Source organism: Babylonia areolata, chromosome 28, assembly GCF_041734735.1.
Source record: "Babylonia areolata isolate BAREFJ2019XMU chromosome 28, ASM4173473v1, whole genome shotgun sequence".
In the NCBI taxonomy this organism is placed as follows: Eukaryota; Metazoa; Mollusca; class Gastropoda; order Neogastropoda; family Buccinidae; genus Babylonia; species Babylonia areolata.
In genome coordinates, this window is record NC_134903.1 from 7,512,652 (window position 1) to 7,529,877 (window position 17,226).

Consider the following 17,226-nt stretch of genomic DNA (forward strand, 5'->3'; position numbering starts at 1 on the left):
GTCCTCCTGCCAAGATGGATGCGACCATGTGGCAAACGTGAGACGGGGCACACACAAACACGTTACGATTTCAAGAACAATCTATTGTAGATCCACGAGCAGCTACGCTTGAATCGTTTAGATATGGATCTGTACACGGAAGCCGCTGCTGTCTTGGACAAATTTGAGAACAAGCGGGGATCGGTTAAAAGTTTAGTCTTTGCCTCAGGATACAAGGTAAACTGTAAGATGTCAGAATGTTGAATATGTTGTTGGTTAAAACTTGATTTGAAATGTTCAATGAAAGAAGAGAGAGAGAGAGAGAGAGGAACACGTTTCCTTAGTCTGATCCACCGAAAGTAATGTAAAATTGTAAGATAAGGAAGAAACTCATAACGTATTACTATTAGTGGTAATGTTAAATATTTCAAGTCAGCTTACAGAAGTAAGTAGAGAAGTTTGCAATTTCAGAATCAAAATCATGTCATTATGATGATTATCTCAGAGAAACTCTGTGATGTAAAACAGATTACAAGCATAACAGGTGGCAGAACAAACCCGCACATGCACCAGTTGACACATATGCATTTTTGCATACATGCACCATCACATGCACAGATATGATGGTGAAGTCAACATATAATTATAAAGTCTACACCAAATCTAGCTGTAAAACGTTCTACTGAAATTTGTACGTTTGTTCCATTTTGCTTGGGTAAAGAAGTTGATTGCCAAGAATGGAAGAAAACTACCCCACAAGCCCCAAAGAGTCTTCTCCCGTGCAGTTGCACTCACCCTCAGCCCATTCCCACCCCACTCCCAGTACTAGTCTAAAGCAGTGTTGATAGAAATGATCAGATGAAAATCACATTCATTAACTTAGAAAGATGAAACTGTGAAAGTGGGTTTCTTCTTCTTTCTTCTTCTTCTTCTTCTTTCTTCTTCTTCTTCTACTTCTTCTTGTTCTTCTTCTTCTTCCTCATTAACACTCACTGTCAGTCTCTGTGAAGAGTCATAGGAGTGTTACACTGAAGAACTGTTCGCCAGATTCTTCCAGGTCCGTCAGTTGTGTGACAAAAGCCTGGGTCTCTGCCTTTGGTTTTCCTGTCAATTCTGCAGTGTTGTTAATCTGTTGGTTTTTTTTGTTTTTTTTCTGTCTTCCCCTCCATCTCCTTCCCGCAACAGTTCACCAGAGGATTGTTTTACTTTTAGCGAGACCATGGGATCTTGTTTTATGAGGCAATATCAATGTTGTTTCGTTTTGTTGTTTTTTTTGTTTTTTTAAATTTATCACAACAGATTTCTCTGTGTGAAATTCTGGCTGCTGTCCCCAGGGTGACCGCGTCGCTACACTACAGCGCGACCCTTTTTTTTTGTATTTTCTTCCTGCGTGCAGTCTTATTTGTTCTTCCTATTGAAGTGGATTTTTCTACAGAATTTTGCCAGGAACCACCCCTTTGTTGCCCTGGGTTCTTTTTCGTGCGCTAAGTACATGCTGCACACGGGACCTCGGTTTATCCTCTCATCCAAATGACTAGCGTCCAGACCACCACTCAAGGTCTAGTGGAGGGGGAGAAAATATTGGCGGCTGAGCTGTGATTCGAACCAGCATGCTCAGATTCTCTCGCTTCCTAGGCAGACGCGTTACCTCTTGGCCATCACTCCACTTTGAACTGATGTCACTATTTTTCAGCACATCATCACATGGTCCAATGCGCTGCTTGATGGTTTGTCTCATTTGTTCATTAGTGATGTGATCAGTCATTCAGTGTATCTGATGTATAGTATTTCAGCTTAAACTTAGGCCGCAAGGCTTTTTGCTGATCTTTTGATCAAAGCTAAGTTACCTAACTGTGGAGCTAATTCTAAAATGATCTTTCGACCATATCTAACTTTTTCTAAGCTTCAGCCAAGTCTGTAACTGAGTGGTGGGTGGCAGCGGGCACAACTTGGGTGGTTTGGAGTGGATGGCGAGGGTCTCTGCAGAACCTGTGGTCTTTGAAGACATGGTCTATCATATTTTTGAAGCTGTTTAGTGTTTTTGCGTTTACCACATTGTCGTCCTAGTTGTTCCAGGTGTCCACTGCTCTGATTGTGAAAAAGTTTTGTCGGAGACTCGTGCTACAGAACTGTTTCTTGAGTTTGTAACTGTGACCCCTGGCGGGTCCATTCGGGTTTAGTATGAAAGGAGAGGCACACTTGTACAGTCCATGGGTATACTTGTATATCTCAATTAAATCGCCTCTTATTCTTCTACAGCTCATGCTGGGGATACCAATGATTTTCAGCCTCTTCTCATAGTCCACGTTGTGTAGTCCAGGAATACACTTTGTAGCCCTACGTAGTACATTTTCAATTTCGTTCTTGTCTTTTTCATAATATGGCCCCCAAACACAGTTCACGAACTCAAGGTGTGGTCTTACTAGTATTTGTATTTGTATTTCTTTTTATCACAACAGATTTCTCTGTGTGAAATTCGGGCTGCTCTCCCCAGGGAGAGCGCGTCGCTATACCACAGCGCCACCCATTTTTTATATTTTTTCCTGCGTGCACTTTTATTTGTTTTTCCTATCAAAGTGGATTTTTCTACAGAATTTTGCCAGGAACAACCCCTTTGTTGCCGTGGGTTCTTTTACGTGCGCTAAGTGCATGTTGCACACGGGACCTCGGTTTATCGTCTCATCCGAATGACTAGCGTCCAGACCACCACTCAAGGTCTAGTGGAAGGGGAGAAAATATCGGCGGCGAGCCGTGATTCGAACCAGCGCGCTCAAATTCTCTCGCTTCCTAGGCAGACGCGTTACCTCTAGGCCATCACTCCACTCCACTAGTGCGATGAAGAAGTATTGATCTTGCCTGGTCTGACAGTGACACTATTCTTTTCACTGAAATGAACTGCTCATAAAGTAAACTCCCTGTTTCTTTCTTCCAACAGAATGTCCGCCAGCTCTACGCCTTGGTGTGTGAGTCGCTCAAATACCAACCTGTGCTGACTACGATTTTGAAGAGGAGCTGCTCTCTGCAGCAGGAAGACAGTCTGCAAGGTCAAGGACACCTGGCTACCGTGCTGCTGTATGAGCACCTTGTGGGCAAAGGACTTGGCCGAGCGGGCCCGATCAGGGTGAGGTTCGAATCTCATCAACAGCAACTAGCAAGTGAAATATCACTGAAAAACAACAGCTGCTCATGATTGCAACAGCACAGGGCGAGACAAGAAAAAAAGTATTTCTTTTCGAGGATGATAGAATTATAAACATTTATTTTTGAAGTAATAAACTCTGAGGATTAAACTGCATTTTATTCTTTCATTTCTAGTGCTATGAATTTTCACAGAGAAATTAATTCAAACAAACAAAATACTACTTAATTGCCACAGACAACCTTCTGCATTGAAACTGAGAGTATTGTCACAGGCTAGTGAAATAGATATTTATGTTTCTTTGCTTTTCTAGAAGGCATTACTTATTATGATTTAAGTATTGGGGAGTTGCTATTTGATGAAAATATTTAGTTGGTATATCATCTGCTCGGTAACAATATATGTACATATCTCTCTCTCTCTACATCTCTCTCTCTCTCTCGCTCCATTATATATATATATATATATATATATATCTGTATCTATATACACACACACATATATATATATATATATATATATATATATATATATATATATATATATATATATTCTTACTTTTGTCATCTGTCATGTTCATTTGCCCCATAAACCATCCACATCCAACCCCCCAAAATTGTAGTGAATATGTGTGTGTGTGTTTTTGTGTGTCCGTGTGTCCGTGTGCATGCATGTGTGCATTGTCAAGCAGACATGTATCTTGAAGCATAAGAAGGAGATCCAGGAGAAATGCCAGGAGCTGCTGGAGGAGAGAGGGGTGACCTCCCTTGCTGATCTCCTGTCCTCACAGTGCCAGGCACTGAACAGTGAGTTGTCTAACTTGACATGGTCCACATGTTGAAACAGTTTGCTTGCTGATACAATATCACACAGACATACAGACAGGCACACTCACACACACACACAGACACACACACGCATGCACCCTTCCCCCCCCCCCCCCCCACACACACATGCACGCATGCTAGCACACACACACACACACACACACACACACACACACATAGTGACAACTGACATACACTGTACATTCATTGATATACACACACTTACACAGACACACACACATAGAGTGATAGACACACACACACACACACACACACACACACATAATTATATACACACACTCTGTCTCACAACCTTTACCAACCATCTCATCCCTATACTGATCCACCCACCCTCTCTCTCTGTCTCTCTCTCTCTCACACACACACACACACATGCACACATACAGAAAAAAAACGCACACTTAGTATAACACACACACACACTCACACACACACACACACACACACACACCACACTTCGTAAAACACACACACACACACACACACACACATACATGCACACATACAGAAAAAAACACACTTAGTAAATCACACATACACACACATACACACACACACACACACACACACACACACACACACACACACACACACACAGGGCTGTTAAAAAACATGAAAACAGATTACATTCCCTGCATGTGTTCATGCTTTGAAGTGTTCAGAACATAAAATACCCATTCTTGCAAACGTTTGTACATCGTTTTTACATGTAATTTTTTTTTCATAAGTAATATTTTTCATACCTTCTACTTCTTATTATTATTTGTTCGTGGGCTGCAACTCCCATGTTCAGAAGTAAACATGTGCTTTTACGTATATGATCATTTTTAACCCTCCATTTTCAGAGGTTTGCTCTGCTGAGTATGTTCTTGTTTTCATTAACCATGCAGTACTGACATGAATTACAGGATCTCTGACGTGCGTATTTGATTTCCTGGATGCTTATAGACAGAACTATTTTTCTCACCTAATCGTCTATACCTTCTTCCTGTCAGAACTATTTTTCTCACCTAATCGTCTACATCTTCTTCCTGTTAGAACTATTTTTCTCACCTAATTGTCTATACCTTCTCCCTGTCAGAACTATTTTTCTCACCTAATGGTCTATACCTTCTCCCTGTCAGAACTATTTTTCTCACCTAATCGTCTATACCTTCTTCCTGTCAGAACTATTTTTCTCACCTAATGGTCTATACCTTCTCCCTGTCAGAACTATTTTTCTCACCTAATCGTCTATACCTTCTCCCTGTCAGAACTATTTTTCTCACCTAATTGTCTATACCTTCTTCCTGTCAGAACTATTTTTCTCACCTAATTGTCTATACCTTCTTCCTGTCAGAACTATTTTTCTCAACTAATGGTCTATACCTTCTCCCTGTCAGAACTATTTTTCTCACCTAATCGTCTATACCTTCTTCCTGTCAGAACTATTTTTCTCACATAATGGTCTATACCTTCTTCCTGTCAGAACTATTTTTCTCACCTAATCGTCTATACCTTCTCCCTGTCAGAACTATTTTTCTCACCTAATTGTCTAGTATACCTTCTTCCTGTCAGAACTATTTTTTCACCTAATCGTCTATACCTTCTCCCTGTCAGAACTATTTTTCTCACCTAATTGTCTATACCTTCTCCCTGTCAGAACTATTTTTCTCACCTAATCATCTATATATTTTTATTCTTCCTGCCAGAGCTCCCCTCTGTTCTTCTGTGTGTATGTCAACCTGCTGAAGACAATACAATACATTTTAAAAAAATAATAAATCGTCTGTATGTGTGTGGAGTGACGGCCTAGAGGTGACGCGTCCGCCTAGGAAGCGAGACAATCTGAGTGCGCTGGTTCAAATCATAGCGATATTTTCTCCCTCTCCACAAGACCTTGAGTGATGGTCTGGACGCTTGTCATTCGGATGAGACGATAAACCGAGGTCTCATGTGCAGCATGCACTTAGCACACGTGAAAGAACCCACGGCAACAAAAGGGTTGTTCCTGGCAAAATTCTGTAGAAAAATCCACTTCGATAGGAAAAACAAATCAAACTGCAAGCAGGAAAAAAAAAAAAAAAAAAAGGATGGCGCTGTAGTATAGCGACATGCTCTCCCTGGGGAGAGCAGCCCAAATTTCACACAGAGAAATCTGTAGTGATAAAAAGAAACACAAATACAAATGTTTTCTTCATGCCAGAGCTCCCTATTCCATGCTACTTGTGTGTCAACCAGCTGAAGACGATACATTACGATGCACATTTAAAAAAAAATCATCTATATATTCTTCCTACCAGAGCTCCCTATTGTGCGCTACATGGGTGTCAGCCTGCTGAAAACAATACAATACAATACAATACAATACAATACAATACAATACAATACATTACTCTCTAAGATCAGCTTCAGATCCCCTCTGTTTACGCATACCCAGATTCAAACACTCCACTGTTGGACGCCGTTCTTTCTCTGTCTCCGGACCTTGCATTTGGAATGAACTTCCTGTTTCGCTTTGTCAGGTCACCGCACTCAGCTCTAAAACCCACCTCTTTCACAAGATAGCCTCCATCCCCTGCCTCTTCCGTATCTTCAGTTTCTTCAGTTTTAGAGTTATGCATGCGTGTAAATGACTGGTGTGAAAGCGCTTAGATTTGTCTGTGCACAACATTCAGCGCTATATAAATACTATCATTATTATCATTATTAATACAACACAACACAACACTAATCATCTATAAGTATACACTCTTCCTGCCAGAGCTTCCCATTCCGCGCTACGTGCGCGTCAACCTGCTGAAGACGACGGTGGAGGAGGCGGTGGCCGCCTTCACGGAGGAGGGTTGGGCGTGGCAGGGCCCGCTGGGCCTGGAGAGCTTCCGCAGCCAGGTGGAGGCCCTTGGGGAGGAGGGGTTCGGATCCGACCCCTTGCTGCCGGACCTTCTGATCTTCCCACCAGGCACGGACCTGCACGACCATCCCTGGGTGACTGGGGGCTGTCTGCTGCTGCAGGACAGAGTGAGTGTGGGTGTTGGGTGTGGGGGGGGGGGCGTGGGTGTTTGTGGGCATGTATGTGTGGGGGGGGGGGTGGGGTGTTTGTGTTTGTATGTATGTGTGTGTGTGTGTGTCATTGTGTGTGAGGGTTTGTGGGCATGTGTGTGGGTGGGGTTGTGGGTGTTTTTGTATGTGTGTGTGTTGGGGGGGAATTGGGGTGCGGTGCGGGGGGGCAGGGTTGTGTGGATGTGAGTGGCTGTCTGCTTGCTGCAGGATGGTGTTGGTGTTGGGGGTGGGTGGGGGGGGGTAGGTGGGGGGAGGTGTTTGTGGGCATGGTTGGGGGTGAGGGGGGAGGGGTTGTTTGTTTTTATATAATGTGTGTGGGGGTAGGGGGTGGTGGTTGTGTGTGTGGTTGGTGGAGGGGGGGGTGGGGTGTTTGTTTTTTGTATGTGTTTGAGTGGGGTGGGGTGGTATGGGTGGGCGGGGGGGGGGGGGGGGGGGGGGGCGTTGCGGGGGAGGGTGTTTGTGGGCATGTGTGTGTGTGTGTGTGGGGGGGGGGGTTGGGGGTTTGTTTTTTGTATGTGTGTGTGGTTGGGGTGGTGTCAGGCTGGGGCGTGGGGGGGTGGCGATAGGGTGTGGGTGTTTGTTTTGATATGTGTGTGTGTGTGGTGGAGGAGTGGGAGGGAGGGGGGGGGGGGTGGTTGTTGGTATGTTTTGCTTGCTGCAGGATAGGGTGAGTGTGGGTGTTGGGGGTGGAGATGGGGTGTGGGTGTTGTTTTGGTATGTGTGTGTGTGTGGTGGAGGAGTGGGAGGGAGAGGGGGGGGGGTTTGTGGGTATGTGTGTGGGTGGTGGTGGGGTGTGGGTTGTGGGTGTTTGTTTTTTGTATGTGTGTGGGGGTGGGGGTTGTGTGTGTGTGTGTGGGTGGGGGGGCTGTCTGCTTGCTGCAGGATAGGGTGAGAGTGTGTGGGTGTGTTTTTGCTTTTGTAAGTGTGTGTTTGTGTGTGGGGGTGGGGGGTGGGTGTGGGGGGCTGTCTGCTTGCTGCAGGATAGAGTGAGTGTGGGTGTTTGTGGGCATGTGTGGGGGTGGGGGTGGGTTGTGGGTGTTTGTTTTTGTATGTGTGTGGGGGTGGGGGTTGTGTGTGTGTGTGGGGGGGCTGTCTGCTTGCTGCAGGATAGGGTGAGAGTGTGTGGTGGGGTGTGTTTGTGTGGGTGTTTGTGGGCGTGTTGGTATTTGTGTGTGGGGGGTGTTTGTTTTTGTATGTGGGGATGGGGGTGTTTGTGTGTAGGGGGTGGTGGTGGGTGGGCAGGGGGGAGGGGTGGTTGTGTATGTGTGTGTGTGTGTGTGAGGGGTGTTTGTGGGTGGGTGCGTGGGCGGGGAGTAGTGGGTGTGTGGATGTTTGTGTGTGTGGAGAGGTGGGGGTGTTTGTGTGTGTGTGTTTGCAGGGTGGGGGTGGTGTGTGTGTGTGTGTGTGGGTAGTGTGTATGTTGGGGGGCAGATGTGGGTGTGTGTGTGTGTGTGCGTGTAGTTGTGTGTGGGTGGGGGTGTGTGGTATGGAGGGCTGTGTGTGTGTGTGTGTGTATTTATGTGGTTTTATCATTTGTATGTTATTTATCTTTAATTATGAAATTTATTTATTCACCTAGACAGCTGTTTCAGAATCCTGGATATTCTGTTTTAATCAGTTACTCACTCACTCACTCACTCACTCAGTCAATCAGTCAGCCAAGCGATTAATCAATCAGTCTGTGAACCAGTGCATTATAATTCCTTTTTTTTCTTTATTCATTTATGTATTTATTATTGACCTTTTTCAGTATTTAATTGTTTGATTATGAATCATCAGTTGAATCCATTTATTTATTCATTTATCTATTTCTTATGTATTTTTGTAGTCATTGACTGTTTATTTTTTTTTTTTTTTGTTTATTTGTTTATTCATTTAATTATTTGTTTTATCTATTTGTTTATGTATTTTTATATTTTTTGCTTTGTTTGTTTATCTATTTTTTTATGTGTATATCATATTCATTCCTTTATTTGTTTATTTATTTGTTTATATATTTCATTTGTATGTTTATGTATTTGTGTATTTATTTATCTATTTGTTTGTTTATTGATTTGTTTGTTTGTTTCTTTCTTTCTTTCTTTATTAATTCATTCATTTATTTGTTGGTTTGTTTATTTAATTATTGAATGAACTGTTTACCTAGATCTATCTGTTTAGCTGTTTGATTGTTGTTGTTTTTTTGTTTGCTTACTGAACCAGGCGAGTTGTTTCCCAGCCCACGTGCTGAATCCCCCAGAGGGCGCCACGGTGCTTGATTGTTGTGCTGCCCCCGGCAACAAGACATCCCACGCTGCCAGTCTGATGGCCAACTCTGGGTCAGCATCGTTTGTGTTTGTATTTGTATCACTCATTTAGTTAGGTAGGTAGATAGCCATGTGGAGTGATGGCTTAGAGGTAACGCGTCCACCCAGGAAGCGAGAGAATCTGAGCGCACTGGTTCAAATCACGGCTCAGCTGCCAATATTTCTCCCCCTCCACTAGACCTTGAGTGGTGGTCTGGACTCTAGTCATTCGGATAAGATGATAAACTGAGGTTCCGTGTGCAGCATGCACTTAGCACACGTAAAAGAACCCACGGCAACAAAAGGGTTGCCCCTGGCAAAATTATGTAGAAAAAATTCCACTTTGATAGGAAAAACAAATAAAACTGCATGCAGGAAAAAATACCAAAAAATGGGCGGCGCTGTAGTGTAGCGATGCACTCTCCCTGGGGAGAGCAGCCCAAATTTCACACAGAGAGATCTGTTGTGATAAAAAGAAATACAAATACAAATAGTCATGTTGTGTTGCCCCTGGCAACAAGACATCCCACGCCGCCAGTCTGATGGCCAACTCTGGGTCAGCATCATTTGTGTTTGTATTACTACTCGTTTAGGTAGGTAGGTAGACAGGTAGTTAGTTAGTCACGCTGTGCTGCCCCTGGCAACAAGACATCCCACGCCACCAGTCTGATGGCCAACACTGGGTCAGCGTTGTTTGTATTTGTGTCGCTGTTTTAGTTAGGTAGGTAGGTAGATAGGTAGGTAGATAGTCATTCATTTATTTGTTTATTTATCTATCTGTTTATTTATTTATTTACATAATTGTATGCTTATTCATGTATTTGCTTATTAGTTTGTTTCTAAACATGTTTTTGAATACATAGATAGATAGATAGATGCATTGATATGTAGATACATGTATATGTGATTAGATAGATTGATTGTATTTGTATTTCTCTTTTTGCCACAACAGATTTCTCTGTGTGGAATTCGGGCTGCTCTCCCTAGGGAGAGCGCATCGCTACACTGACAGCGCCACCCCCCCTTTTTTTTTTCTTCTTTTTTAATTCTGCCTGTCTGTTCGTTTTCCTATCAGAGTGGATTATTCTACAAAGGTTTTTGCCAGGGGCAACCCATTTGTTGCTGTGGTTTTTTTTTACGTGCGCTAAATGCATGCTGCACATGGTACCTCGATTTATCGCCTCATCCAAGTGACTAGCGTCCAGACCACCACTCAAGGTGTAGTGGAGGGGGAGAAGATACTGGCTGCTGCTGGTGCGATTCAAACCAGTGCACTCAGATTCTCTCGCTTCCTGGGCGGACGTGTCACCTCTAGGCCAACACTCCACATGATGATGGTGATGGTGGGGGGGAGCAAGGAGGCAGAATGGTTGAGATGTGTGTCTGCCAATACAGAGTGTCCGTGAGGGTGTGGGTTGGAATCCCTGCTGCTCTCGCCCTTTCTCCCAAGTTTGACTGGAAAATCAAACTGAGTGTTTTTAACTTTCTCCCAAGTTTGACTGGAAAATCAAACTGTGTGTTTTTCTCCAAAGTTTGACTTGAAAATCCAAGTTTGACTGGAAAATCAAACTGAGTGTTTTTAGCTTTCTCCCAAGTTTGACTGGAAAATCAAACTGAGTGTTTTTCTCCAAAGTTTGACTGGAAAATCCAAGTTTGACTGGAAAATCAAACTGATTGTCTTTAGCTTTCTCCCAAGTTTGACTGGAAAATCAAACTGAGCATCTTTAGCTTTCTCCCAAGTTTGGCTGGAAAATCAGTGTTTTTCTCCCAACTTTGGCTGGAAAATCAGTGTTTTTCTCCCAAGTTTGGCAGGAAAATCAGTGTTTTTCTCCCAAGTTTGGCTGGAAAATCAGTGTTTTTCTCCCAAGTTTGACTGGAAAATCAGTGTTTTTCTCCCAAGTTTGACTGGAAAATCAGTGTTTTTCTCCCAAGTTTGACTGGAAAATCAGTGTTTTTCTCCCAACTTTGGCTGGAAAATCAGTGTTTTTCTCCCAAGTTTGACTGGAAAATCAGTGTTTTTCTCCCAAGTTTGACTGGAAAATCAGTGTTTTTCTCCCAACTTTGGCTGGAAAATCAGTGTTTTTCTCCCAAGTTTGACTGGAAAATCAGTGTTTTTCTCCCAAGTTTGGCAGGAAAATCAGTGTTTTTCTCCCAAGTTTGGCTGGAAAATCAGTGTTTTTCTCCCAAGTTTGACTGGAAAATCAGTGTTTTTCTCCCAACTTTGGCAGGAAAATCACACTGAGTGTTTTTAGCTTTCTCCCAAGTTTGACTGGAAAATCAAACTGAGCATCTGGTCTTTCAGATGAGACAATAAACCAAGGTCCGTGCATGTGCAGCATGCATTTGGCGCACTGAAAAAGAACCCATGGCAACAAAAGTGTTCTCCTCTGGCAAAATTATGCAGAGGAAATAAAACGAGTGACCAGGTGGTCACATCAAACATACACATATTGTTCTTGCATAGTTATAGTGCCTCCAGAGAGAGAGAGAGAGAGCCTAGTTTTCTCTTTCAGACACTGTAATTGTGGGCGGGGCCATTGTGTGTGTGTTTGTGTTTATGTTTTTTCTTCTTTCGTGTTGCATGATATTGAAAACAATGGATAATGCCATTGGGAAGATCTGTTATAAGGAAATGGAAAAAAAAAGGAAATGAAAATAAAGAAGAGAGAGGAAAAAAAAAAGATAACAGAAAGAAAGGAGAAAAATGATGATGGAAGAAAAAGAAGGAAGCAAAAACGAAAAAAAAAAACCCCCCAAAACCCCCGAAAATCTTCCATGGATGCTGAGACAGCCCTGCACATTTGCAGAACTTGAACGCATCCTCAGATTTCTCCTTAATTTTTTTTTTTTTTTTTTTTTTTTATGTAGAGGAAATCACACTCTGATAGGTATGCAATTTTATTATGCACTCAAGGCCTGACAAGCACGTTGGGTTATGCAGATGTCAGGCATCTGCCTAGCAGATGTGGTGTAGTGTGTATGGATTTGTCCGAACCCAGTGACCCCTCCTTAAGAAACTGAAACTGATGGTGGTGGTGGTGATGATGAATGATGATGGTGATGAAGATGGTGGTGAAGATGATAATGATGTTGATGACGGTGATGTTGATAATGGTTGTGATGGTGGTAATGATGGTGGTGGTGATGATCAGGATAATTATGGTGGTGATGATGATCAGGGTGATGTTGGTGGTGATGATGGTGATGATAAGATAGTATAGTGATAATGATGATAATGGTATGATATAGATGATTATATAGCGCCTTCCCTTGCTCACTGAGCACTTTGCAAACGCCGAGTCATTTTCACAACAGGCTGCCAGCCCAGATAGAGCCGACTGACAGTGGCCATTGGTTGCTCATCATTGGTTTCCTGCGTCATTCAATCCAGTTTCATTCACCTACACCCTCATGCAGACATGTAACATTTTTACACGTATGACTGTTTTGTTTATTTTCTCCGCCTTGTAGGCAGCCATACTCCGTTTTCGGGGGTGTGCATGCTGGGTATGTTCTTGTTTCCATAAGCCCACCAAACGCTGACATGGCTTACAGAATCTTTAACGGGCGTATTTGATCTGCTTGCTGTAGACACACGAAGGGGGTTCAGGCACAGAACAGGTTTGCACATACGTTGAGACCTGGGAGATCTGGAAAAAAAACAACCTCTCCACCCTTTACCCACCAGGCACCTTTTACCGAGATTCGAACCCGGGACCCTCAGGTTTAAAGTCCAACGCTTTAACCACTCGGCTAATGCGCCCGTCACTGAACTCTTGAAAGCAAACACAATCAATCAACGGTATCCCGTGAACCGACCCTGTCCCCAACAGGAAGATCTGGGCGTACGAGCGTGACGCCAAGCGGATGTCGCTACTGCAGCAGCAGCTACGGAGGACGGGCGTGACCAACGCCAAGATGGTTCACCAAGACTTCCTCTCCGTGGACCCGCGGGACGAGAGGTTCGCCGACGTGGAGTACGTCCTGGTTGACCCCTCCTGCAGTGGTTCTGGTGGGTGTTGGGGGGCAGGAGGAGGCAAGGGGGTAGGGGTGTGTGTGTGGGGGGGTGGGTGGGTGGGGGTGATGGGGGCAGGGGTTATGGGGTGGAATGTGTTAAGGGGAGATAGGGGAGAGAGTGGGGGTGTAGGGGGGTTGTGTGTGAGGGTTGGTGGGTGTAGGGTGTGGAGCCACGGATGTGTGTGTGTGTGTGTGTGTGTGTAGGAGGAGTGTGTGGGAATTGTGTATTGTGTTATATTGTATGGTATCATATCATATCATACAGTGAAGTATAACAAAAGCATAATAAAGTATACTCGTAATCTTGTACCCTTCTCCTTCTCCTTCCCCCTTCCCCCACCCACCCAGCCTCCCAACACAGGAATCACTGTGCTGTATTGTATCGCGCATTAAAGTATGACTAAAAGTATGGCAAAGTATATTAATTTGATCTTTTTTTTTCTCTCCACCTCCACCCTCCGCCCCACCTCCCACACCTCACCCCCACACTTCCACCTTTCCCCTGCCACAGGAATCATGAGCAGAATGGACCATGTCAACGCCACCACCACCAACAACAACACCAACAACAACAACAACTCGGCACGACTGCTCAGCCTCCAGCGGTTCCAGATCTCCATCCTGAAGCACGCCCTGAGGTTCCCGGCTGTCCGCCGCCTGGTCTATTCCACCTGCTCCGTGCACCGGGAGGAGAACGAGAGCGTGGTGGCGGAGGTGGCTCAGCAGGTCCAAGGCAGGTTCCAGGTGACGGCCGTCTTCCCACAGTTCCCCCACCGCGGGGGGAACGGCGGTGAAGGTGAGGGTGAGGAGGAGGGGGAGGTGGTAGGAAGGCGATGCGTCCGCATGAGCCCCGAAAAGGATCTGACCAACGGGTTCTTCGTCGCCTGTTTCGAGCGCGTCTCCGGGGGAGAGAACGAGGGAAAGGGGGAGAACGCGTGTGGCATGGACAACAGAAGCGGTGCTGCTTTGTCGAAAAAGAAGCGGAAAAGGAAACAGACAGAACAGGGTGAAAACCAAGATGAGGGGATGCTGGGTTCTGGTGCCACGGGCGATGGAAGCGGCGCTCCTTCGTCGAAAAAGAAGCGGAAAAGGAAACGTGCAGAGGAAGAAGGCAAGAAACAAGACGATACAGTGCTGGGTTCTTCTGGTCAGTCTGATGTCCTTCACAGTGCTGGCCAGAACGGAGAACCCAGTGTCAGTCCAGGGTTGACCCCTTCATCGAAAAAGAACAGGAAAAGGAAACGTGAAGAAGTAGAAGAAGAAGAGAGCAAAAAACAAGACGATACGACAGTGGATTCCTCAGGTTGGTCAGACGTCCTTTTCGGTGCTCACCAGAACAGAGAACCTGATGCTGAAGAAGCAGGGAGTGCAAGTCCAAAGAAGAAGAAGAAGAAGAAAAATAAATGCAAATCCGAGAAGAAAGAAGAGAAAGGTGATGGTGTGGATTTGCAATCACCACGGCACGGATCTTCGGAAACTCCCCAAAGCTCGACCAGTCCTGAAGTGATGGCATCCGTCGGTGACGCTCTGTCCGTCAGGAAAGTGAAAGCGTCGAAGAAGGGGAAGGAAAACAGCACGACAAATTCTGAACCCATACAGGACGCTAACTTGCCAGTCACTCCAAGTGACTCGTTCGTTTGCGAGAACGCTGCAGCAAAGAAAGAGAAGAAGAAGAAGAAGAAGAAGAAGAAACAGCTGACAGACCGACCCCTAGTAGACTCATTACGCCCACCTCCTCTTCAGATCGGACAACATGACCATCACGCTGCAACACTTCCAGATCCCCTCACTGAGGAATCGGTCGTGGAGGAGGAGAAGAAGAAGAAAAAGAAGAAGGAGAAGAAACGGAAAAAACGAGCATCTCTCACAAGCTGAGGAAGAGGAACAGCCTGAGGAAGATGGTGAGGAGTCTGTCTCCAACAAGCTGGACACAGGCCCCATCGGTGTGTGTGTGTGTGTGTGACTGTGTGTCACTGTGTATGTCTCTGAATGTGTGTGTGTGTGTGTGTGTGTGTGTGTGTGGTGTGTGAAAGGGAAGTAATTGTTTTCACTCATGATTGATGACTGCAAATGCATTCTCATTTTTTTGTCTTTATCATTGTGTATGTGTGTGTGTTTGTGTGTGACTGTGTGTGTATGCGTCCATTCATTTGCATGTGTGGGGTGGAGGTGGGAGGTGTCAATATTTTCTCTGAAAATGGTTGATGTAAAAAAAATAAAAGAAGTTGATAAATAAACTATAGATGAAAAAGAAAAATGCGGTTTGACTTCTGAAGGAACAAAAGTGTGATATCACATGCTACCACACACATTTGTGCGCACGCGCACGCACACACACGCGCACACACACAAACACACACACACACGCGCGCGCGCACACACACACACATACATACACACACACGCACATGTACACTTGCTTTATTTCTTTCACACACGCACACACACACACAGAGATACAAAATACACAAACACTCATGAGCTTAAACACATGTTAACACACACACATTCTCTCTAACCCTCTCCTCTCTGTAGCACACTCGAGTATGCATGCACTCTCTCTGTGTGTCTCCCTTTCTTTCTGTCTTTCGCACACACACACACACACACACACACACACACACACTATATTTCTCTTCAGTCACGTTGATTCATGACCAAGAAGACCCAGTTCCAAGGTTGGCATAATCTTTATTGTGGTAACATCAAATCAGCCTGAAAAAGTTTGAAGATGCAGAAAGTAATACAGGAGAAGGAAGCAGCAAAAAACAACAACAAACAAACAAAAAAAAACCCCACTAAAAACAAACAAACAAACAAATATCCAGTAACCGAAATGAACACTTATGATAAATAGACATACATCTTTTAATCAATATAAAGCATACTGAATCATGGAAAGACAACGAATGATCAAAATACCGTAAGTAACATATATATATATATATATATATAACTTATTCAGCAAAGGAATGCACACACTACAATTCATGGATAATATCAATTGAAAAGGTGGGGGGTAGGGGTGGGAGAGCAATTCTCGACAAGTTGTGTGAAAATAATTATAGATAATTATATTCTAATATATAAGAATAAAAAGAATCAGTTTTTTGTGCTTTTTGTCTTTTTATTTTTTCCTCAATAAATATAATTCTGACGTTCTCGTCTATGGAAAGATGTAACCATTAATACATAGATAAGATGTGACTGGTTTCCGGGCATTAATTTCGAGAAATGTAGAATCGTAGTGTGGGAGAGGGCGAGTTGGACGGGGTTTGGAAAATACATGTAGGGAGGAGGTAGAGGTTGGAGAGAGGTGTGGGGGCGGGGGGGAAGGCTTGGGGGGGGGGGGGGGGGAGGGTGTAGCTGTGTTTGTGTGGGGTTCTCAATTCCGCAGATTTCAGACTTTTTTTTTCCCCCCCTGTCATATTTTCTTCTCTTTTTTTTTTTTTTTTTTTTTTTTTTTTTTAATTTCATTTTATCCTTTTCATTTTTTCTCCAAAAATTTTGTGCAAGTTTGTTCAAAGTTTTCATCTTCTCTCTCTCTCTCTCTCTCTCTCTCTCTCTCAATGAACAAAACATTCATTTTCTTTCCTAACACGCTTAATTGACTGGGTACTGGGTACTAGAATTTTATTCACCCTCAACATATTGAGAGGCAACATTGGAATGTGAACAACATCTTCAGATGAGCAATTTCCCCATTTCAAAAGGTCTGAGATGTCCAATGTAGCCGTTTTGATGTCTATTATTATATCTACATGTTAGATCTGGAAAAAAAAGAAAAAATAACCAACCAAACAAACAAAAAAACAACAACAAAAAAACCAACAAAATAACACACACACACAAACCCAAGAAAAAACTACGATTTATAAAGGGAAAACAACTACAATATAGCAGCATAAACAAACAA

General features: G+C 43.9%; 1 protein-coding gene across 1 annotated transcript; it reads left to right on the top strand.

Annotated features, from left to right (window-relative positions):
- The first annotated feature begins 18 nt into the window (after positions 1 to 18).
- LOC143301858 (28S rRNA (cytosine-C(5))-methyltransferase-like) lies at positions 19 to 15,511 on the top strand. Its single transcript, XM_076616274.1, has 7 exons — positions 19 to 216; positions 2,915 to 3,100; positions 3,810 to 3,924; positions 6,710 to 6,966; positions 9,211 to 9,326; positions 13,127 to 13,305; positions 13,822 to 15,511. Exons 1-7 carry the CDS (start codon positions 124 to 126, stop codon positions 15,183 to 15,185), a joined length of 2,310 nt encoding a protein of 769 aa, XP_076472389.1. The 5' UTR covers positions 19 to 123; the 3' UTR covers positions 15,186 to 15,511.
- Positions 15,512 to 17,226: the final 1,715 nt, after the last annotated feature.

Coding starts and splice junctions, on each gene's coding strand:
- LOC143301858 (XM_076616274.1), top strand. CDS start 124: ATGGATCTGTACACGGAAGCCGCTGCTGTCTTGGACAAATTTGAGAAC. Junction 3,101..3,809: donor GCCGAGCGGGCCCGATCAGG/GTGAGGTTCGAA, acceptor ATTGTCAAGCAG/ACATGTATCTTGAAGCATAA. Junction 13,306..13,821: donor CCCCTCCTGCAGTGGTTCTG/GTGGGTGTTGGG, acceptor CCCCTGCCACAG/GAATCATGAGCAGAATGGAC.